Here is a 26,161-nt window from a genome sequence, read left to right as displayed (position 1 = left end):
GAGAGAATTCAGCACCCCCAAATCATTTCTCCAACAAATGCTAAAGGATCTTCTCCAGACAGGAAACACAGAAAGGGCGTATAAACTTGAACCCAAAACAACAAAGTAAATGGCAATGGGTTCATACTTATCAATAATCACCTTAGATGTAAATGGGTTGAATACCCCAACCAGAAGACAAAGACTGACTGAATAGATTAAAAAAAACAAGACCCCTATATATGTTGTCCACAAGAGACCCACCTCAAAAGGGACACATACAGACTGAAAGTGAAGGGCTGGAAAAAGATATTTCACACAAATGGAAACCAAAAGAAAGCAGGAGTAGCAATACTTATATCAGGTAAAATAGACTTTGAAATAAAGCCCGTGAAAAGAGACAAAGAAGGACACTACATAATCTTAAAAGGATCAATCCAAGAAGAAGATATAACAATTATAAATATACAAGCACCCAACATAGGAGCACCACAATATGTAAGGCAAATGCTAACAAGTATGAAAGGGGAAATTAGCATTAATACAATAATAGTGGGAGACATTAATACCCCACTCACACTTATGGATAGATGAACTAAACAGAAAATTAGCAAGGAAACAGAAACTTTAAATGATACAATGGACCAGTCAGACCTAATTGATATCTATAGGACATTTCACCCATAAACAATGAATTTCACCTTTTTCTCAAGTGCACACGGAACCTTCTCCAGGATAGATCACATCTGGGGCCATACATTTAGCCATGGTAAATTCACAAAATTGAAATCATCTAAAGGATCTTTTGTGATCACAAAGCAGTGAGATTAGATGTCAACTACAGGAAAAAAAAAAAAAACTATTAAAATACAAATATATGGAGGCTAAAAAACACACTTCTGAATAACCAACAAATCACAGAAGAAATCAAAATATGCATAGAAACTAATGAAAATGAAAACACAATAACCCCAAACATCTGGGATTCAGTAAAAGTAGTGCTAAGGAGGAGGTTCATAGCAATACAAGCTTACCTCAAGAAACAGGAGAGAAACCAAAGAAATTACCTAACTCTACACCTAGAGCAACTACAAAAAGAAGAATGAAGAAACCCAGGGTTAGTAGAAGGAAAGAAATCATAAATATTAGGGCAGAAATAAATTTAAAAGGAACAAAGGAGACCATAGTAAAAATCAACAAAGATCAAAGCTGGTTCTTTGAGAAGATAAATAAAATAGACAAAACATTAGCCAGACTCATCAAGAAACAAAGGGATAGGAATGTAATCAACAAAATTAGAAATGAAAATGGAGAAATCACAAAGACAACACAGAAATACACCCGATTATAAGAGACTACTATCAGCAACTATATACCAATAAAATGGACAACTTGGAAGAAATGGACAAATTCTTAGAAAGTATATCTTTCCAAAACTGAACCAGGAAGGAATAGAAAATCTTAACAGACACATCACAAGCACAGAAACCGAAACTGTAATCAGAAATCTTCCAACAAACAAAAGCCCAAGACCAGATTGCTTCACAGCTGAATTCTACCAAAAACTTAGAGAAGACCCAACACCTATCCTACTCAAACTCTTCCAGAAACTTGAAGAGGAAGGTAAACTTCCAAACTCATTCTATGAGGCCACCATCACCCTAATACCAAAACCAGAAAAAGATGCCTCAAAAAAAGAAAACTGCAGACCAATATCACTGATGAACATAGATGCAAAAATCCTTAACAAAATTCTAGCAAACAGAATTCAACAATTATAAAAGCCATATGATTATCTCAATAGATGCAGAGAAAGCCTTTGACAAAATTAAGCATTCATTTATGATAAAAACCCTCCAGAAAGCAGACATAGAAAGAACATACCTCAACATAATAAGTCATAAATGATAAACCCACAGCAAACATTATCCTCAATGGTGAAAAAGTGAAAGGGTTTCCCTTAAAGTCAGGAAGAAGACCACTCTCATCACTACTATTCAACATAGTTTTGGAAGATTTAGGCACAGCAATCAGAGAAGAAAAAGAAATAAAAGGAATCCAGAATGGAAAAGAAGAAGTAAAACTCACACTGTTTGCAGATGACATGATCCTCTACATAGAAAACCCTAAAGACACCACCAGAAAATTACTAGAGCTAACCAAAGAGTATAGTAAAATTACAGGATATAAAATTAACACACAGAAATCCATTGTATTCCTATACACTAACAATGTGAAAACAGAAAGAGAAATTAAGAAAACAATTCCATTCACCAATGCAACAGAAAGAAAATATTTAGGAATAAATCTACCTAAAGAAATAAAAAAACCTGTATATAGAAAACTATAAAACATTGATGAAAGACATCAAAGATGACACAAATAGATGGAGAAATATACCATGTTCATGGATTGGAAGAATCAATATAGTGAAAATGAGTATACTACCCAAAGCAATCTATAGATTCAATGCAATCCCTATCAAGCTACCAATGGTATTTTTCACAGAACTAGAACAAATAATTTCACAATTTGTATGGAAATACAAAAAACCTCAAATAGTCAAAGCAATCTTTAGAAAGAAGAATGGAACTGGAGGAATCAACCTGCCTGACTTCTGACTATACTGCAAAGCTACTGTCATCAAGACAGTATGGTTCTGGCACCAAGACAGAAATATAGATCAATGGAGCAAAATAGAAAGTCCAGAGATAAATCCACACACCTATGGACATCTTATCTTTGACAAAGGAGGCAAGAATATACAATGGAAAAAAGACAATCTCTTTAACAAGTGGTGCTGGAAAAACTGGTCAACCACTTGTAAAAGAATGAAACTTGAATACTTTCTAACACCATCCACAAAAATAAACTCAAAATGGATTAAATACATAAATGTAAGACCAGATCTAAACTACAAAACTCTTAGAGGTAAACATAGGCAAAACACTCTGTTACATAAATCATAGCAGGATCCTCTATGAGCCACCTCCCAGAGTAATGGAAATAAAAGCAAAAATAAACAAGTGAGACCTAATTACACTTAAAAGTTTTTGCACAAACAAGGAAACTATAAGCAAGGTGAAAAGACAGCCTTCAGAATGGGAGAAAATAATAGCAAATGAAGCAACTGACAAAGAATTAATCTCAAAAATATACAAGCAGCTCCTGCAGCTCAATTCCAGAAAAATAAGCGACCCAATAAAAAAATTTTACCCAAAAGAACTACACAGTAGACCCAAGGAACTACACAGTTATTTCTCCAAAGAAGACATACAGATGGCTAAAAAAACACATGGAAAGATGTTCAACATCGCTCATTATCAGAGAAATACAAATCAAAACCACAATAAGGTACCATCTCACCCTGGTCAGAATGGTTGATATCACAAATATACAAACAATAAATGCTGGAGAGAGTGCAGAGAAAAAGGAATACTCTTACACTGTTAATGGAAATGCAAACTAGTACAGCCACTATAGAGAACAGTGTGGAGATTCCTTAAAAAAATGGCAATAGAAGTGCCATACGACCCAGCAATCCCACTGCTGGGCATACACACTGAGGAAACCAGAATTGAAAGAGACACCTGTACCCCAATGTTCATCGCAGCACTGTTTACAATAGCCAGGATATGGAAGCAACCTAGATGTCCATCAACAGATGAATGGATAAGAAAGCTGTGGTACATATACACAATTAGATATTATTCAGCTATTAAAAATAATGCATTTGATTCAGTTCTAATGAGGTGGATGAAACTGGAGCCTATTATACAGAGCAAAGTAAGTCAGAAAGAAAAACAGCAATACAGTATACTAATGCATATATATGTAATTTAGAAAGATGGTAATCTTGACCCTATATGAATGGCAGCAAAAGAGACACAGATGTAAGGAACAGACTTTTGGACTCTGTGGGAGAAAGTGAGGGTGGGATGATTTGAGAAAATGGCATTGAAACATGTATATTATCATGTGTGAAATAGATCACCAGTCCGGGTTCGATGCATGAGACAGGGTGCTCAGGGCTGGTGCACTGGGATGACCCTGAGGGAAGGGTTGGGAAGGGAGGTGGGAGGGGTGTTCAGAATGGGGGACGCATGTATACCTATGGCTGATTTATGTGAATGTATGGCAAAAACCACCACAATATTGTAAATAGTTAGCCTCCAATTAAAATAAATTTAAAAACATATAAATAAATAAAAAGTAAAAAAAAAAAAAAAAAAAAAACAGAAAAAAAAACCACAATGAGGTATCATCTCATTCTGGTCAAAATGGCTATCATCACAAAGTCTACAAACCACAGATGTTGGAGAGTGAGGAGAAAAGGAAACCCTCTTACACTGTTGGTGGGGATGCAAACTAGTACAGCAACTGTGGAGAACAGTGTGAATATTCTTTTAAAAAATCTGGAAATAGAAGTGTCATATGACCCAGCAATCCCACTGCTGGGCATACACACTGAAGAACCAGAATTGGAAGAGACACACGTAGCCCAATGTTCATTGCAGCACTGTTTACAATAGCTAGGATATGGAAGCAACCTAGATGTCTATTGGCAGAAGAATGGTTAAAAAAGCTGTGGTATGTATACACAATGGAATATTACTCAGCTATTAAAAATAATACATTTGAGTCAGTTCTAATGAGGTGGATGAAACTGGAGCCTATTATACAGAGTGAAGTAAGCCAGAAAGAGAAACACCAATACATATATGGAATTTAGAAAGATGGTATTGACGACCCTATATGCAAGACCGCAAAAGAGACAAAGATGTAAAAAACAGACTTTTGGACTCTGTGAGAGATGGCAAAGGTGGGACAGTATGAGGGAATAGCGTTGAAACACGTATACTACCAAGTGCAATATAGACGACCAGTGCAAGTTTGATGCACTCAAAGCTGGTACTTTGGGACAACCCAGAGGGCTGGTGTGGGGAGGGAGGTGGGAGGAGGGTTCAGGATGGTGGGACACATGTACCCATGACTGATTCATGTCGATGTATGGCAAAAACCACCACAATAGTGTAAAGTGATTCGCTTCCAATTAAAATAAATAAATTAATGTTTTTAAAATGCAGCTAAACCTGAGGCGTTATGACATAGCTAATCATGCCTGAGAAACTGATCTCATTCACTTGTCTCACAAGCATTTCAGGTTAGTTAGAACTCCTAGTAATATGGATTCCTGGCAAATATCTCAATCAGAAACTCCACTATGCCAACAATATTGATGGTTGTATAGTAGTAATTTCCAAATGCAAATAGAAAACACTTGCATATTAAATGAACACTTGCCTAATAATATTAAATATATTTCCAAAGGATACGAATTTATTCTAGGAACTAGTTACTGGATACCTATGACTTAGGCACTAGATCAGGTAACATATACATGAATAAGATATGTATCTGACTTCAAGAAGCTTATGGTGAATATATTCAAGAAACCAACAAAGTGATTCTGAACCCTAAACAAAGGAGACTAGCATGCGTAAACAAAGAGAATAGAATGATGATCTTTGAAGGAAGATCAAATTTCCAAACTGGTACGGGTATTTTAAATCAATGTACTGAAATTAGCAATAAGAACTGCTATATGAGGTTTCACTTATCGTTATTTCGGAATTAAAGTAACAAAATTCACTGATGGATTGAACTGAAATATCTTGAATAATGATTATAGAGAGACATATTTTCTATATAGGTGCTAATTTTTGACAGTTTAATAAAAGTTTGTATAGAATGATGATGTGTTATAAAATATATTTTAATAAGGGAGCAAAAGACCCCTTGTTCCCACAGCATTCACCAAAATGGAAAACACTGAATCTTTAAATGTCCTTTAGAATTCAATGAAAATGACATTTTTGGACTGGATGCTCTGGCTTGCTGATGTCTTCAGCTTCAAACCTTTCAAGTGAGCTGGTACACCAATGGGTAAAGGTCCTGGAAAGAATCCTCTGAGTTCTGGGACCAGTCCTATCTGACCTGTTTGAGAGTACTGAGTACACTTAATAGCTGTGCAACCCAGTTGTCTCATCTGTAATTTCCATAGCCTGTGCCAAGTGATGGTTCACAAAGCCATTTAAACCCTGAACTGGACATTTATAAATGTTATATGGCCATGAAGGAGAGATTAGAATGATCTCTTGTACTTCACAACCGACAACCTTATAATTATATTAGTTAAAATATAGTTTAAATACAGGATTATATTGTGCTTTTTGACCACTTAGAAAATAAATTTCAAAAAATAATTTCCTTCTGTGTTTACAATGTTTTGTTCAATATTTTAAAGTCTGACATGTCATAAACAGTTGAAAAACAGAATATGTTGAATTACATAGTTTTCAATTATAGTAAAACTGAAAAAGGTTAATGACAGCTGCTATCCTTCTGATTAAATGTTATTTTTTGTTAACATTTTAAGATTACTATTATCTATGAAAAAAGTGACTCTGTGGTCAAAATTTCAGAAGGTCCCAAAGTTACCTAGTAAGATATGACATGGATTAACAAAGGGAAAACAATTAAACATCTATGAAAAACATATCAACATCTAGACTGATAGCTTATGTCAAAAATTTTTAAAAAACAAAATTATGTATGGCATGCTGTCAAAGTAAGTCTTTCATTTTAGTAACAAGTGACATTAAGAAAAGGTCATCTGTATTCATATTCATTCAGTAATTGCCATGGGGATTGTTTTTAAACTTCTAAAACAGGTATATTATTATAAATTGTTTAAAAATCTTCATAAACTGAAATTCAAGATGAAATTAACAAGGAACACTAGAAAAAATATCCCCTTTGCAATCATTTAAAAATGAACATAGGCTTTAAAAAAACTATTGTCATAAATTTCACACTAACCACCACTATGCCTCATCTTGCAATGCAGCATTAATACTTACTGCTGCTCAGCAAACTGTTCTTAAGACCATAACCACTAAACTGACCAGCATTAATTAAAATGCCCAGCACAATGACTAATATCCAGATGCCTGAGTGAGTCAATGCAGAGCCCAAGGATGCTTAATTTATCAAATGGAAAATGGAAGTGAAAAAAACTGGTACATAGGTACTGTAAAAGTCTACCTCTTTTAATCAGTCAGTTCAGTTCAGTTGCTCAGTCATGTCTGAATCTTTGCAATCCCATGGACTGCAGCATGCCAGGCTTCCTGTCCATCACCAACCTCCTTTAATACCTTCTCTTAAAAAATTAAGGATCTGAAATTACCTTATAATCCAAGAAAGAATTCACTTGCTCTACTTCAGAATTACTTAGCATATCACTTTCTTCATCATCAATAATTTCTATTTTCTGTAACACAAGTAGAGAAGTTTTCATAAATATATATCTTATCATCACCATTACACTCAATAATGTATAGAGCATATAATCCAATGTTCAGTTTTAGCAATGGGGTTTTCTAGTCTAGGTTATCAAGAGTAAATTCTAACTGGCTCCTCAGCTTTACACCTAGTATGTGTCTGAGCCACCTCCTTTAGTAATAGAAAGTTATTGTAATATAATTTAAAATAGAAAAAACACTTTTATAATATCCTTGAAAAAATAAGTAATCAAACTCTGCTTAAATGGGTAGTGCCCTTCAGGAACAGGGAATTTGTTTTCTGTAAAGGTAGACTAAAAGTTTAATTGGCTGGCAGAACTTTCTTCTTTACACTTTCATATTTCTCTTTGCAACTTGTAATGCAAAATATCAACATATGACATTCATTGCAAAGTCAAATACAGTTTTTTTTTTTTTTCAAAAAAATCCACTTATTCACAGTGCTCCATTAGTGAGATAATTGAAAGCAGACATTTAGAATGTAATGGTGATAAGAGTATGGTGATTTGTTTCCTTCACTGGACAGTAAATGAGAAGAGAGAGAGCAAGAACAAGAGAAACACTAAACTGCCCTTCAGTTCAGTTGCTCAGCCGTGTTCAGCTATTTGCAATCCCGTGGACTGCAGCACACCAGGCTTCCCTGTCCATCACCGACTCCTGGAGCTTGTCCAAACTCATGTCCATCAAGTCAGTGATGCCATCTAAACATATCCTCCTCTGTCATCCCCTTCCCTCCTGCCCTCAATCTTTCCCAGCATTACAGTCTTTTCCAATGAGTCAGTTCTTTTCATTGGGTGGCCAAAGTATTGGAGAATCAGCTTTAGCATCAGCCCTTCCAAAGAATATTCAGGATGGACTGATTTCCTTCAGAACTGACTGGTAAGACCTCCTTGCAGTCTAAGGGACACTCAAGAGTCTTCACCAACACCACAGTTCAAAGGCATCAATTCTTTGGCATTCAGCTTTCTTTATATTCCAACCCTCGCATCCATACATGACTACTGGAGAAACCATAGTTTGACTAGACGGACCTTTGTCAGTAAAGTAATGTCTCTGATTTTTAATATGCTGTCTAGTTTGGACATAGCTTTTCTTCCAAGAAGCAAGTGTCTTTTAATTTCATGGCTACAGTGACCATGTGCAGTGATTTTGGAGCCCAAGAAAATAAAGTCTGTCACTATTTCCATTATTTCCCCATCTATTTGCCATGAAGTGATGGGACCAGAAGCCGTGATCTGAGTTTTTTGAGCTTTAAGACAACTTTTTCACTCTCCTCTTTCACTTTCATCAAGAAGCTCTTTAGTTCTTCTTCACTTTCTGCTGTAAGAGTGGTGTCATCTGCATATCTGAGGTTATTTATGTTTCTCCCATCAGCAATCTTGATTCCACCTTGTGCTTCATCCAGCCCAGCATTTCCTATGATGTACTCTGCATATAAGCTAAATAAGCAGGGTGACAATATATAGCCTTGATGTACTCCTTTCCCAAATTGGAACCAGTCTGTTGTTCCATCTCCCATTCTATCTGTTGCTTCTTGACCTGCATACAGATTCTTCAGGAGGTGGGTCTGGTTGTCTGGTATTCCCATCTCTTGAAGACTTTTCCACAGTTTATTGTGATCCACACAGTCAAAGGCTTTGGCATAGTCAATGAAGCAGATATTTTTCTGGAACTCTCTTGCTTTTTCTATGATCCAATGTATGTTGGCAATTTGATCTCTGGTTCCTCTGCCTTTTCTAAAACCAGCTTGAATTCTGAAAGTTCATGGTTCACATACTATTGAAGCCAGGCTTGGAGAATTTTGAGTATTACTTTGCTAGCATGTGAGATGAATGCAATTGTGTGGTAGTTTGAATATTCCTTGGTGTTGTCTTTCTTTAAGATTGGAATGAAAACTGACATTTTCCGGTCCTGTGGCCACTGCTGAGTATTCCAGATTTGCTGGCATATTGAGTGCAGCACTTTCACAGCATCATCTTTTAGGATTTGAAATAGCTCAACTGGAATTCCATCATCTCCACTAGCTTTGTTCATAGCAATTGCTAAGCAATGACTTCGCATTCCAAGATGTCTGGCTCTTAGGTGAGTGATCACACCATTGTGGTTATCTGAGTCATGAAGTTTTTTTTTTTTTGGTATAGTTCTTCTGTGTATTCTTGCCACTTCTTCTTAATATCTTCTGCTTCTGTTAGGTTCATACAATTTCTGTCATTTATTGTGCCCATCTTTGCATGAAATGCTCCCTTGGGTATCTGTAATTTTCTTGAAAAAATCTCTAGTCTTTCCCATTCTATTGTTTTCCTCTATTTCTTTGCATTGATCACTGAGGAAGGCTTTCTTGCCTCTCCTTGCAATTCTTTGGAACTCTGCATTCAGATGGATATATTGTTCCTTTCCTTCTTTGCCTTTAGTGTCTCTTCTTTTATCAGCTATTTGCAAGTTGTCCTAGGCAACCATTTTGCCTTTTTTACATTTCTTTTTCTTGGGGATTGTCTTGATCCCTGCCTCCTGTACATTATCATGAACCTCTGTCCATAGTGGACATTGAACTATGGATGGAGGTTCGTGATGTTGTACAGGAGGCAGTGATCAAGTCCATCCCCAAGAAAAAGAAACTGCCCTTAGCTTTAGAATTGACATACAGCAGTTTGTATAGCATCTTGCACACAGTAGGTACTAATTAAATATTTGTCATAAGGATGAACATAACAGCTTAATATCAATGGAAAGAATGGCTGATAAGCTCCAACCATAGAATCTCCAATCATAGAATTCTTTTTAAAGAAAAACAAAACCAAAACCCAAAGACAAAATCTGCTTCAAATTTTTCTTTTGCATATGAATAATTCAGTTAAAAAAAAAAAGCACTTTAAATATTTAAACCCTGCCAACCCAAAAGAAAATTTAAAAAGAGAAAAGCTAAGCTAGAGTTAGTCACTAGGCAGTCTTTTAAGAACAATCACATTAATAGCAACATGTCTCAGGCAGAATTTGAAATCAAATTTCCTAGCCAGCAATTGATATGGTGATTAAAAATCACAAATGAACTTGGAATGATTATATTTGATATATTGCCTTTGGGGATAGGATACCATAACAGGGTTTGTTACCATCAGGCTTCTGAGTCAGAAAGACAGCTGCAAAGGAATTGCTTTGTACTGCTGCCTGGAGATGAATCTAATGTTTTGTTTTCTATTATAATAACTATAAACTTGGGGCTTACTTATGTTGGCTCTCACATGAACATCGATTTGATATCTTTTTCTGATGCTGTTGTTTAAATTTTTATATTTGGATAGCTTCTGGGAAAACAGAGCTAAGTAATCAAGAGAGAAGGCTTGAGGGGCCACTGTATAGATTTGTGCATATAAATAGGTCTTGTATGTCTTTGTGATCTGCCATCCATGAATAGTTGGGGACACTCAAAAGTTATAGGCAGAGGAAATCAACCTTTGAAAATCTGAAGTTTTGTCTCTGAAAATAAATTTTTCTTGATAAATTAGGTGCCTTAGTGACTGTGAGTCATCCCATGCCAGGAATTCATTCATTATTTTCAAATGGCTGCCACAGGGGAAATTCAATGCTGAAAAATTCAAACAGAAAATGAGCATGTCTTTAGGGGAACAAAGTTTCCAATTTGTAAATAACTGCATATAATTTGTAATAGTATTACTCAAATCTAGAGCAAAGGAAATTATTAAATAGTGGAATTAAGAATATTGGCACCATTAATAATTGTGGAAAACAATTATTACTAGCTATCTAATGAAAACACAACTTTGCCTCAAAATAAAAGCTAATTTTTCTATATGCCCATTCAATTTAGTTAGGTCAACCATCAACTTAAATCAGGACTGAAATCAGTAAAATACAATCTTAAACTACATTCTGTATGTGGAAAACACTGTTATATATTGTTTATATGTAGCAAAAAAGAACAAAACTGTATTTTATGTGCTCAAGTTTTATTAAAGTGATGTGACAGAATTATAATGCTAGACAAACAATGTTCGTAGTGGAAGCCAGGGTAAATCTTGAAGTTACAGCCATTTTGTAACAGAAAAATCCATTATATAGACCAATTGTAAAGATTACAATGAAGCAAAAAACACTGATTTGAAAACAAAAACAACAGCACAATGACATTTTCCTTTATGTCTGACTTTGGGTTAATACCATCTTGATTTCTGAATTACTTGATTGAGTCAGAATATAAACAGATACTGCTAAAACAGCTGCTTCGAGAACATCATTATATACCAATAATGTTTACATTTTTACAAAACCTAGTTTAATCTACACGTAGGCTGTATCTGCTTACTATTCAATTTTTTAATACTACCTTTCTTCTATTACTACAATTTTTAAGATGACTAGCTGAGTCCAATTTAACTAAAAAGAAGAAAAGTTTCCGAACACAGTGGAGACAGGTATGGTCTGAACAACAAGAATCAGGAATGCATGGATACAAGTTCCAGAACTAAGAATGACTTCCTTCATGGTCTCATGCTAAACTTTTAAAATTCTGCCATCTGTCAAATGAGAAGAAATTGGCTATTTGCTGAATACGTTGAAGCAAAATAACTTGTTATGTTTAAAATGTCACATATATAGTAGGCATTAGGTTTTCATATTTGCAAAGCTCTTACATAAACAAGGCACAAATGATATCATTTTAAATTTCATTTATTAAACCCTATAAGATATATCATTGCATAGGTAACAGATCTGTTTTGATTTGTGGAGCAAGACTTTTTTTCTGACAATGCTGATATTGTCACCAACGGGAAATAAATCCTTGCAACCCATTATGTAATGAGGAAAGAATCTCAAAGTGTACATACCACATTATCTGCTGATACCGCATGGTGGTTCTCTTCCTTATGAGCCCTTGCCTCATTTGGAACAACTTCATTTGACTCCTCTATGGAAACAAAGAAGGCCATGGTTTCATTTTTCATTCCTTAAATCTTTATTGCAAACTTTTTTTTTAAAATAACTTTAATGATTTCTCTGTTGTAAAAAGACACAAATGGCAATTCTACTTCAAACAGTGTATTCTAAGAAAATAAGTGTGGATGGGTTCAAATTTAAGGATGGTCATCACTGTGATGTTTATAATTGAAAAATCTGAAGCGTTTATATGGTTAACAATAGAGGCTTGGATAAATCATGTGGGGCTCATCCTTAAATAAATGCTATAAAAGAACTAAAAGTGAAGTAGAAGAATAGTTGATAATAAAGAAAATATTCATATCTATTGGAAAGAGAAAAACTGAAGGTGACAAAATCTGCTATGTAGGTACACTGTGATCTTAATTTTGTTTAAGAGAAAAAGCATATATTTTCATGGAGAAAAAAAGACTGACACTATTTACACCAAGGCATTGCCATTATTATTTCTGAATGGAATTACAGACAACTTTTATTATTCTTCATTTTGTCTAATTTACTTGCTTTGATAATTCTTATTTTCTTCCATTTGCTTATTTATATTTAAATATTTTCTACAATAAAAATGTAGTGCTCATTTTAATAAGAAAAAAGTGATAAAAATAATGTTCAAATACATGATATAAAACTATAAATATAGTACGTTTTCAAGTTTGTAATAAAGGATGTGTATATGAGTGTACATAGACACATATAAACAATCCCGTATATATGCAAAGAGAAAGCACTGGCATAAATATTTTCTCACCCCCATTTCAGGAATGGATATCACTGAGAGGTATGGTTTTTTTTTTCTAATTTTTTTCATTTTATGTTCCAATATTTTCTATAATGAACATATTATATGTATTCCTTTTATGATCAAAATGTAGTACTCCCATACTGTAGGGGGAGTGGCTAACCTCCTCTCATGGACACACCAAAATTGCAATTATTTACAGAGCAACTACCCTTGAGAGCAATATGAGAACAAGCAGAAAAGATTAACTACTGGAAATACAATGAAGGGGTCACAAGAAGAAGAATGAGAGGGGTGAAGACACAGTACAGTGAAGACCCATACCTTTGGGGAAGATAACAGGAGGATAACTATAATTGCAGAGATTCTCCTCCAAGGGGAGAGGGAATCTGAGCCACACAACAGGCTCTCCAGTCTAGGAGTTTTGCACTGGGAAGATGAGCCCTCAGAATGTTTGACTTTGAAGTGAAGCAGGGCTTACATTCAGGAAAGTCAGAGGGCTGTGGGGAAAATACTCCATTCATAAAGGGCACACAAAATCTCACCCTCCAAGATCCGGGGCAGAAGCAGTAATTTGAAAGGAGCTTCGGTTCTGATCTTGAAAATCTTCCTGGAGGCAGGAGGCAAATAAAACTCACCTTGGAAACATAGAAGCTAGCAGTAGCCATTTGGGGGAGTTCATTCCACCGTAAGTACACTGGTGCTGCTAAGCACTATTTTGGAATCCCCACTCTATCTTATTCTTGCCAGGACTCACCCCACCCCCAGTTCTGTGATGCCCCAGGCCAAACAGCTAGCCAGGTGGGGACACAGTCTCATCCACCAGCAGACTGACTGCTTTAGGAATTCTTAAACTCCTAGTTGCTCCAGGACCTGACCACATCTACCAGAATGCCCAGGACCTGGCCAAGGTCACCAGTGCACTTGCACTAACCCTAGGACTCCCAGGGCCCTGAAGCCAGAGACTGTGGGACCCAACTCTGTTCACCAGTGAATGGCACTTTTGACACTTTTATTCAACATGATATTGGAAGTCCTAACCACAGCAATCAGATAAGAAAAAGAAATAAAATATATCCAAATTTGAAAGGAACAAGGAAAATTGCTTTTAAAGATGTTATGACACTGTACATAGAAAATGCTAAAGTGAAAGTGAAGTCACTCAGTCATGTCTGACTCTTTGAGACCCCGTGGACTGTAGCCTACCAGGCTCCTCCATCCATGGGATTTTCCAGGCAAGACTACTGGAGTGGGCTGTCCTTTCCTTCTCCAGGGGAGCTTCCCGACCCAGGGATTGAATCTGGGTCTCCTGCATTGCAGACAGATGCTTTACCATCTGAACCACCTAAAGAAACCATCAAAAAGTACTAGGACTCATCAATGAATTTGGTAAAGTTGCAGGACAGAAAATTAATATGCAGAGATCTGTTGTGTTTCTATACACTAACAGTGGATTAGCAGAAAGAGAACTTATAAAAACAATCCCATTCACAATCACATAAAGAAGCATAAATTACCAGGGAATACATCTAACTAAAGAGGTAAAATATCTATGGTCTAAAATTATAAGATACTGAAGAAAGAAATTGAAGATGACAAAACAAATGGAAAGAAATTATGTGTTTATGGGTTGGAAGAATTAGTATTGTTAAAAGAACTATACTCTGCAAGGTAATCTACAGATTCAACATGTTCCCTAACAAAATACCAATGACATTTTTTTTTAACCAATGGCATTTTTTAAAGAACTAGACATATTTCCAAAATTAGTATGGAAACACAAACAACCCTGAATAGGAGAAACAATCTTAATAGAACAAAAAAAGAGATATCATGCTCCCTGATTTCATACTATACTACAAAGCTACAGTATTCAACAGAAAGTTTCTATCACAAACACAGATATGTAGATCAACAGAACCAAATAGAGAACCCAGAAATGAACCCACACTTATATGGACAATTAATTTATGACAAGGGAGGCAAGAATATACAATGGAGAAAGTACAGCTTCTCCAATAAATACTATTGAAAAAACTGGACAGCTACTTTGAAAAGAATCAAAATAGACTATTTTCTAACAGCATATACAAAACCCAAAACAAATTAAAGATGTACCTGTAATATCTGAAATCATAAAACTTCTACAAGAAAACATAGGTAATTTGCTCCTTGATATCAGTTTCAGCAATATTTTTTGGATATATATCTTCAATCAAGGAAAACAAAAGTAAAAATAAACAAATAAAACTACATCAAAATAAAAGTTTTCACATAGTGAAGGAAACTCAATAAAACGAAAAGGTCACCTACTGAAATGGGACAAATTATTTGCAAAGGATGTATCTGATAAGGGATTAAGATCCAAAATATACAAAGATCTCATAGAACTCGATATAAAAAATACAAACAACCCAATGAAAAACTGACATTTTTCAGTGAGTAGACATTTTTCCAAAGAAAACATACAGATGACCAACAAGAAAAGATGGTCAATATCACTAATCATCAGGGAAATGCAAATCACAACAGTGAGATATCACTTCACATCTGTCAGAATGCCTGTTATCAAAAAGACAAGAAATAACAACTGTTGGCCAGGATGCGGAGAAAAGGGCACCCTCCTGCACTGTTGGTGGGAATGTACATTGGTGCTGGCAGAAAATATGGATAACAGCATGAAGACTCCTCAAAAATTAAAAATAAAACTACCATGTAGTCCTGTTGCTGTTGTTCAGTTGCTCAGTCATGTCCAACTTCTTTGGACTGCAGCATGCCAGGCCTTCCTGTCCTTCACCATCTCACTGAGCTTGCTCAAACTCATGTTCATGGAGTTAGTGATGCCAACCAACAATCTCATCTTCTATCATTCCCTTCTCTTCCTACCTTCAATCTTTCCCAGCATCTGGGTCTTTTCTAATGAGTCAGCTCTTTGCATCAGGTGGTCAGAGTTTTAGAACTTGGGCTTCAGCATCAGTCCTTCCAATAGATACTCAGGGTTGATTTCCTTTAAGACTGACTGGTTTGATCTCTGTGCAATCCAAGGGACTCTGAAGAGTCCTCTCCAGCACCACAATTTAAAAGCATCAATACTTCAGTACCCAGCCTTCTTCATGGCCCAACTCTCACATCTGTACATGACTACAGACCATAGCTTTGACTATAGGAAGCTTTGTCAGCAAAGTGATGTAACATGGCTGTGTGCTATAAATGAAAATTGTTAGGAGAGTAAATCCTAAGAGCTCTCATTGCAAGGAAAATTTGCTTTCTATTTCTTTTCTTTTTTTTTTTTTTTTTTTGCTTTCTATTTCTTTAACATTTTTTTTTTTTTTTTCCATTTGAGGTGAGGGGCTTTTGCAAAACTTTTGTGGTAATCATTTGATGATGTATGCAATTCAAACCATTATGTTATACACCTTAAACTTATACCGTATTGTATGTCAATTATATCTCAACAAAACGAAAAAGAAGTTAGCAAACTGTAAATTTGAATGAGTAGTCAATGCCTGACTGTCACATTAAATAACAATAAAACAACAATGAAATTAAAAAAAAAAAACTCAGTAGTTTAAAAATGAGAAAAGAAAAAAATTAAAAAAAAGAAAATCAATTCAGAAAAATCAGTCTACTAAAAAGCTTCATGCTGAGATAGGAGAAGTGGCTAATTCACAGCATAGTGTAGCTACAAGATAATCCTTTGTCTTAGATTTCCTCCACGTCTACCCCTTAGAAAAACAGATGAGTAATGTTTCTGTCTTTTATTTCTGAACACCATATCATGAACATTATTTGGATAAATTAGTGGAAGTTCTCAGTTCCTTGGTAATGAACAATTTATTTCACCAGAGAAAGCAAAACAAAATATTTATCAGTTCTCCTAAGATTTTTTGAGTCCATCCCTTCCCATGGAAAGACATATGAGTCCCTGTACGAACATGGAGGATGACTAGGAGGTAGTCACTGCTCATCCAGGAACTCACATATGAGTGCATTGAGAACGAAAGGTATTCAGGGAAAATTTACCAGAGTTTTAATACAAAGTCTACTATGAACTCATTTTTTTTTTTCTAGAAAAGAGTGGTTTCTAGGTTTCCAGTTCAAGATGGCAGAATAGAAGGACATGTGCTCATCTCCCTCCTGCAAGAGGGCAAAAGCACCAAAATTGCAACTAGTTGTTAAGCAATCATCTACAGGAGGACACTGGAACCCACTCCCCCTCCCCCCCAAAAAAAGATACTCCAAGTCCAAAGACAAAGAAAAAGCCACAACAGGATAGTAGGAGGGGCACAGTCACAGTAAAGCCAAAACCCATACCCACCGGGTGGGTGGCTCACACATTGGAAAGCAATAATACCAAAGAATGTCTCCCAATGTTGTAAAGATTCTGGCCTCACGTCAGGCTTCCCAGCCTGGAGATCCAGCAAAGGGACTGGGAATCCCCAGGTAATATGACTTTAAAGACCATCCGTGTTTGATTACAGACCTTCCACAAGACTGAGGGAAACAAAGACTCCATTCTTGGAGGGCATAAACAAAGTCTTGTGCTCACCAAAACCAGGGGAAAGGAGCAGTGACTCCACAGGAGACTGAACCAGACTTACCCGATAGTTTTGGAGGATCTCCTCTGGAGTGTGGGTGGGCAGTGGCTAATTGCAGGGACAGGGGCACTGGCAGCAATAGTCCTGGAAGGTGCCTCTTGTTGTCAGGTCTCTTGGAGGTTGCCATTAACCCTACCATAGAGCCCGTAGACCCCAGAGCTGGGTCTTTTCAGGCCAATCAATCAACAGGGAGGTAGAACAACCTCACTCATCAGCAGGTAATTAGATTAAAATTTTGTTCCATCAGAGTCTTATTCCACCAGAGCAAGACCCAGTTTTCCCAGTCCCTCCCATCAGGAAGCTTACACCAGCCTCTTAGTCTTATCCACCAGAGTGCAGACAGAAGAAGCAAGGAGAACCACAGTGGCTAGAATGAAAGTCACATTGCAGAAAGTTAATGAGAATGAAAAAGTATAGACTGATGTTCCAGTTGAAGGGCCAAGGTAAAATCTCAGAAAAACAACTAAATGAAGTGGAGATGGGCAACTTTCCAGAAAAATAATTCAAAATAAAGATAGTGAAGATGATCCAGGTTCTTGGAAACAGAATGGAGAAGATGCAAGAAATGCTTATCAAAGACCTAGTAGAACTAAAGAAAAAACAAACAGAGATGAACAATACACTAGATGGAATCAATAGCAGAATCACTCAGAAAGAAGAATGGATAAATGACGTGGATGACAGAAAGGTGGAAATCACTGCTGCAGAACAAAATATAGAACAAAGAATGACAAAACAAATGAAGACAGCCTAAGAGACCTGTGGAACAACTTTTAACACACCAACATTTGCATTACAGGGTGTCCCAGAAGGAGAAGAGAGAGAGAAGGGACCTAAAATATTTGAAGAGATAATAAAATAGTTGAAAACTTCCTTAACATGGGAGAAGAAATAGTCAACCAAGTCCAGGAAGTACAGAGTTTATCCCAGTCAGAATAAACCCAAGAAGGAACACACCAAGACACATAGTAATCAAAATGACAAAAATTAAACATAAAATATTAAAAGCACCAAATGACAGATAACATACAAGGGAACTCCCATAAGGTTATCAGCTGATTTCTCAATAGAAATTCTACAAGCCAGAAGGGAATAGTGCAATGTAAAGTGATGAAAAGGACAAACCTACAACCAATAATACTTTACCCAGCAAGACTCTCATTCAGACTTGATGGAGAAATCAAAAGTTTTCCAGATAAGCACAAGTTAAGGAAATTCAGCACCACCAAGTAAGTTTTAACAAATGCTAAAGGAAATTCTCTAGGCAGGAAACACAAGAGAAAGAAAAGACCTACACAAAATAAGCCCAAACAATTAAGAAAATGGTAATAAGATCATACATATCAATAATTACCTTAAATGTAAACAGATTAAATGCACCAATCAAAAGACAGATTGGCTGGGCAGATGAAAACATGTGCATGTATGCACTTCTACTTACCACATCACTCTACTTAACCCCCCAAATTGTATGTAATGATTTTATATTGTTAGATTAATTATGTTTCCATTATAGCTTGCAATTATAATGATCTTTTATTTTTTGTCTGGCTATTGATTGTGAAAACTGATGAACATCTTTTCCTATTGTGATTATGGAATTATTTGCTTAATACCTTGTATCATGATTGGTCAACAAAAAATAATTGAATTCTAAGTCAATAAAACTACCATTTAATAGAAAGACCTAAATCACTTTTTAAAATACAGACGCATATCAGAAATATCTTGGAATTTTTTGAGAAATACAAATGCCCAGATATTTTTCCAAGCTCCAGATGTATTTCTAATGATCAGCCATGTTTAAAAACAACTGGACTATATGATGATCGTTTACTTCCCCCCCCCCATTTATTTTTATCAGTTGGAGGCTAATTACTTCACAACATTGCAGTGGGTTTTGTCATACATTGACATGAATCAGCCATGGATTTACATGTATTCCCCATCCCGATCCCCCCTCCCACCACCCTCTCCACCCAATTCCTCTGGGTCTTCCCAGTGCACCAAGCCTGAGCACTTGTCTCATGCATTCAGCCTGGGCTGGTGATCTGTTTCACCCTAGATAATATACATATTTCGATGCTGTTCTCTCGAAACATCCCACCGCATATACATGGAATTTAGAAAGATGATCGTTTACTTTTATCTAGCTTGTTTCACTTTTTCTATTGCATATTCAGTGCTCCCTTTTCATTTAGTTTATGTTTCCAACTTCTCTATCTCTCTTTTTGTTTTATTCTTTCCCAAGTCCTTATCATGTGTAGTACAAAAGTTTTGGTATACATCTGTATATAAATAAATGTATAATATAATATATATTAGAAAACATTTGAATTTTTTCATAGCTAAGGAATTTATGACATTTTGACTCCACTTGCTTGACTTAGTATGAATAGGATGCTAGATTTCTAATTTATATTCACTCAAAACTTTGATATAATTAATTCCATGCAAAATATATGGCATCTAGTATTGTTGCTAAAAGTCTAGAAAATTTATCATCTTAGTAATTTTTTTAAGAAAAACCTCTAATCCAAGTCTGAGAATATAAAGAAACACTACATTATAAAAAAAAACAGGAAATTAATATGTGATACAGTATTATTATTAACTAAAGTACAGATTTTGTTCAAATTTCACCCACAAAAAGAGTGGTTCCTAGATAAAGGAAACCTTATTCATTATTTTGACATTTCAAATCACTGCATTTCAAGTCCTGTGTAATCAGCAACTAAATTAAATAAAGCAAGGGAAAATTGTCATCACATTTAGCTGCAGAGCTGGTATTAGTACTTGTGTCCTCAGAATAGGAATTATATTGCTCATCAGCTGATTATTACTAGTATCATTCCTTAGAGATTTGCCTTAAATTTCTGTACTCACTTGCTCATAACTTTGTACACGGTTCTGCTTTACTAGCAACATACTCACTCATTATTTGATTCTTTTTTAAGATACATATAAAACTGTTTTTAGGATTTCTAAAATAAAAAAGTATGGAATTATATAGCTGAATAAGACACATTTTCTTTTGCTTACTGATAGCTTACATATTAGTGAAAGTTTGAAAGCTAAACACTGTCAATATGTCTGGTTATTACTAAAAAAAAAGCAACTCTCTTAATTGGAAAATAAATAAGTGGAATTACTAAAAAAGTGAAAGCTCTAGAGGGCACTCTATGTGGTAGCCACATGCTCATATTAAGTAATTGTACATAGAATTATCTTTCATGTGCACACCCACATACAAAATAGATACAGCTGAAGGAGGCCATTTATAAAAGTTAACGTTATGGACTTTAATTGTTTCTATACTTTAGACAGCTTGCCTCTCAGGAGAGTATAAACTTTTTAGAGTTTCTCAACCACAAAATATATATTTGGTAGACATAAAACTTGAAATTAAGGAACTGAGTCATCTATTACTTTTGCTAAAGTTTGCAGTTGGTTGGGTGGGGAGGGGTGAGGGCTTTCCAAGGTGGCACAATGGTAAAAAAAAATCCACCTGCCAATGCAGGAGATGATGCAAGAGATGCAGATTCAATCCCTGTGTTGGCAACCTGCTCCTGTATTCTTGCTTGGAAAATTCCTTGAACAGAGGATCCTGGTTAGCTACAATCCATGAGGTCACAAAGTGTCTGACATGATTGAGCAAATGAGCACAAACTTAGGGGCGGGTGAATCCTGTTAACTTTTTATCAATCCCAACCACATCTCCTTTCACTTTATCTCCACACATGGAAAGACAAAACAAATGGGAGAAGCAAAGGTGGGAAGTAGAAGGTGGAAATTAGAGGTAAGTCAGAAGCTCTGTCAAAAGCTGCGTTATAAAGGACTCTGAGTGTCAAGTTGTCAGTTTTTTGAAATATTATAGTATGTCAAGTTACTGTGCTTATCCTGTCTCTATATCTCTAAAACGTAATTAATGAAGACTCAAAGAAAGCATATATTTGACTATATTTTCATAACTGGAAACAAATATGGTTAGCATATTTTAAAGTTATTATATTAGTCTAGGCTGGATAATACAATTTACTTAATTGTCACAAAAAAAGCACACCGTTAAATTAAACAGATTAATATTCTCCATCAGCAAAATGAAGACAATAACAGGAAATAACCAGTAGGAAACCTTAAAGAAAAAGACCCTTTTCAGTATTTGAAAATTCTTTCATGCTTTTATTTTGCAATTTCTGATGAGAATGCAAAATATATTATGAAGCAGTGAAAAATAAGCCACCAAGAGGAATTCTAGGCAATTTCACTTCCCATCAAGTGTTTTTTGATTCATACATTAAATTCTCTGTCCATTTTCTCATTAGGTCTTGCTTACTATGCCAACTGTCTTGATAGCAGAGCATGCTATTAAATTACAAAGGATGCCCATGTAGTAGCAGTGGTCTATTAGCAGCCTTAAAATTAGCTCACTTTTCTTTCCAATTAACTAATTATTATTATTATTATTTTATTTTTTAAAATTCCCTTTTAGATGGGTAAGTTGGAGTTGGGCAATGAAACCCCTCTTAGGGGCTTTTGTAGTTTCCTTTTATCAGAATATTTCCACATAGCATTCCCACCCACACAGAGAAACACACAAATCTCTACTGCTCCTCTATCCCTCAAATAGCTGCCAGATATTATTCTCTAAGGATCTATTTAGAATCACTGAAAACATTCAGGTATTCTCAGGCACATGCAATTTGTAAAGACTAAAAGAAGATAAAAATGGCTTCATGAACCAACTGAATTAGAATTAAGGGGTTTATAAATGATACAATAGCTTCTCCTTTATTTTCCTTGCATCACAGTTTAGCTATACACGAAATTCTGTGTTAATATCTCCATCAATATAAAATGTTGAGAGACAGAGAGACAGAATAAACCTGAAAATTCACAAAACTTTCCAAACACTTGATATTAAAATACATGATCCTCTCAACATTAACAGCTTTTATATCCCTTTCATTACTCAACCTCCTGAATCTGCTTGCCTGCTCTTGCTATGTAACTGCTTTTTCTAAGAACCCTTGAACACCAAATTCAATGGCTTCTCATTCTTCTTTTTTAACTTTAATTTTTTCCAATTTATTGAGGTATAATGTGTACACAAAAGCTGCACATAATAAATACAATTTGATGAGTTTGAATATGTATATATTTTTGTTATTATCACCACAATCCAGGTAGTAAACATATCTATCACCTCTAAAAATTTATTTGTGTCCCTTTTTTTTGTGTCACAATTAACATGACTTAATTTTTTAAGTATACCATCACTTATTGTATAATTATAATACCAACTAAAGCTGGATCATCAAAAAAGCAAGAGAGTTCCAGAAAAATATCTATTTCTGCTTTATTGACTATGCCAAAGCCATCGACTGTGTGGATCACAATAAACTGTGGAAAATTCTGAAAGAAATGGCAATACCAGACCACCTGACCTGCTTCTTAAGAAACCTGTATGCAGGTGAGGAAGCAACAGCTAGAACTGGACATTGAACAACAGACTGGTTCCAAATAGGAAAAGGAGTATGTCAATGCTGTATGTTGTCACCCTGCTTATTTAACTTCTATGCAGAGTACATCATGAGAAATTCTGGGCTGGGTGAAGCACAAGCTGGAATCAAAATTGCCGGGAGAAATATCAATAACCTCAGATATGCAGATGACACCACCCTTATGGCAGAAAGTGAAGAGGAACTAAAAAGCCTCTTGATGAAAGTGAAAGAGGAGAGTGAAAAAGTTGGTTTAAAGCTTAACATTCAGAAAACTAAGATCATGGCATCTGGTCCCATCACCTCATGGGAAATAGATGGGGAAAGAGTGGAAACAGTGTCAGACTTTATTTTGGGGGAGCTCCAAAATCACTGCAGATGGTGACTGCAGCCATGAAATTAAAAGACACTTACTCCTTGGAAGGAAAGTGATGACCAACCTAGATAGCATATTAAAAAGCAGAGACATTACTTTGCCAACAAAAGTCCATCTAGTCAAGGCTATGGTTTCTCCAGTGGTCATGTATGGATGTGAGAGTTGGACAGTGAAGAAAGCTGAGCACTGAAAAATTGATGCTTTTGAACTGTGGTGTTGGAGAAGACTCTTGAGAGTCCCTTGGACTTCAAGGAGATTCAACCAATCCATCCTAAAGGAGATCAGTCCTGGGTGTTCATTGGAAGGACTGATGCTGAAGCTGAAACTCCAGTACTTTGGCCACCTGATGTGAAGAGGTGACTCATTGGAAAAGACCCTGATGCTGGGAGGGATTGGAGGCAGGAGGAGAAGGGGTCGACAGAGGATGAGATGGCTGGATGGCATCACCAACTCTATGGGCATGGTTTTGGATAGACTCCGGGACTTGGTGATGGACAGGGAATCCTGGTGTGCTGCAATTCGTGGGGTCACAAAGAGTCGGAAACGACTGAGCGACTGAACTGAACTGAACCGAAAGGTACTGAGTTGTTCTCAGCAGTTCTCTGGAACTTACTCTTCTTGTGTAACTGTAACTTTATATCCATTGAACAATAACTCCCCATATCTCTCTCCCTCCGTTTCTTCTTATCACAGTTCTACTGTTCACTTATATATCTTTAACTATTTTAGATGTCTTATCTGAGAGGAGCATTGTGCGACCCCCTTGGGGTGGCTGGACTCACCAGCCTGGACAATAGTGCTAAGCAGCCAGAGGTGAGGAAAGGAGGGCGTGGGGAAATTGACAAGATGGTGCTAGCCAGGCTCTCTTGCCCCACACTCTTATGTCATCTCACCCCATGTTCTATAAACATGTTACATAACCAATGCATGGTTATGTAACAGCTGCAATCACTTATAGCACTGCACATGCATGTCACGAGGTACCCGCTTGGTCACAGGCTACTTTTGATCTGTAAGTATATATAAGCTTCGTCTGAAAAGCCCTGGCTACTGCTGCATTGAGGCTACATTGAGGCAGCATCATGGTTACATTATGTAAGTTTATGTCATGACTATCTTATGGCTATGTTATGGTTATGTTGTGGCTGCTGTATGAGCCAGGAGAGAGGCTGTCTTATGACCACCATGCCAGCCAGGGGAGAATAAAAGTGCCTGTAGTTCCTATAGCTCCTCACATTTTCTTCCAATCTCTTAGCTCAAGCCTTGCCTACTCTGAATCCAGCAAACAGTGTGGGCCAGCAAGACAACTGGTATCACAAACAGGATCAGCAAGACAATTGGCATAGTCGGCAGGATACCCAGCAGGTAGAGGAGCCTGTGGCTCCACAGAAGAGGTGGCAGGATACCCAGCAAGTAGAAGAGCCTGAGGCTCCACTGGATGGAGGAAGTCAGTGGCCACCATATAACATGTGGTACCATGTGGCCACAATTCTCTCATGTGGGCTCCAGTGCAGCAGAAAGTAAAGCATGAACAGCCTAGGGCCCAGGGGGGACATCCTCAAGGAGACCCCCCCCCCCAATGTAACTGAGTTCACAACATATTGACCACATACTCAGGTGGAGTTGGTTGACAGGTACTCAACTTCAACAAAAGCAAGGGGAACCCTTGGCAGCATGGCTCTTGCCACTTTGGGACACAAGGGTGGACAGTATCATACATGTTGGGTATGAAATAGAATGGATGACATCTATAACCACTCACCCCTCATTGAGACAAAGGTTGCAGAACCCTAGGTGTCTCATGCAAGGGGCACCGAACCAAAGGCACCAAAGAACCAAAGGCAAATCATGGAATGGATTAACACTGCCATCTGCACCATGTGGTCAAAAGTGGGAGAGCTCCTGGATACTGTGAATAGATGGCATACCTATGCCAAATTGACCCAAGTGGTGAGAGACCTGGGCAGGAAGCAGTCGATATTTAAGTCAAATACCCGAGGCCCAGATGATGAGCATCTTACTGGCAGCATTTGAGATACCATTTAGAACAACACCCTGTCCACCATTTTTGGTTCTCTGGCTGCTATTCTTGCAACCTATGTGAGGTTCCCCATATATGAGGTGACTTCAATGTGCCTGCCTATATTGGGAGAAATAGAGTGACAGTGACAGGCAAATGGAATTATAAGTGTGAAGACCTTGAAGGGGGCCAGAGCTGGCAAAGGCCCCATCTGGGTGATGAGAATGCAAATGTGGGCTGTTTTGCTGCCAGTGGGAATTGACAGATATAAAATGGATACATAGCCTAATGCTCTGCTCCTAGAGATATGGAGGTAACTGAGATGGGAGCAGCAGTTTATCGAGTTTGGGAAGCACCCACAGCAAAAGATGCTGATAATTCAGTGAAAAGATTACATGGCACCCAAGGATGTTCCTTTAGATGATGCTCTTTTTTGCTTTGAATAGGGCTTAGATCAAGGTGCCCTCCTGAAGAGCCCAAGTAGGAACCAGAGGTAGCATGTAGAGCTTGCAATTCACTGGTCACCAGCTAATGTACAGAGGGTAATGGCCCTGGTTGGCACTGGTGCTGAATGCAACCTTGTTTATTGCAAGCCAGAAGCTGTGTCCTTACTTTTGGAAATTGGATGGCT

General features: G+C 36.7%; 1 protein-coding gene across 1 annotated transcript in view; it reads right to left on the bottom strand.

Annotated features, from left to right (window-relative positions):
- Positions 1-26,161, bottom strand: part of HDX (highly divergent homeobox) — a 210,798-nt gene that overhangs the window by 13,333 nt on the left and 171,304 nt on the right. Inside the window, exons 7-8 of the mRNA XM_043897524.1 lie at positions 12,188-12,267; positions 7,229-7,312 (exon numbers count right to left, since the gene is read on the bottom strand). Of these exons, the coding sequence (XP_043753459.1) occupies positions 7,229-7,312; positions 12,188-12,267 (164 nt within the window). The remainder of the gene's footprint in view (positions 1-7,228; positions 7,313-12,187; positions 12,268-26,161) is intronic.

The sequence above is a fragment of the Cervus elaphus genome, chromosome X (genome assembly GCF_910594005.1).
Source record: "Cervus elaphus chromosome X, mCerEla1.1, whole genome shotgun sequence".
Classification (NCBI taxonomy): domain Eukaryota; kingdom Metazoa; phylum Chordata; class Mammalia; order Artiodactyla; family Cervidae; genus Cervus; species Cervus elaphus.
The sequence above is the reverse complement of the archived record's forward strand: the minus strand, read 5'-3'. Positions and strand labels throughout refer to the sequence as shown.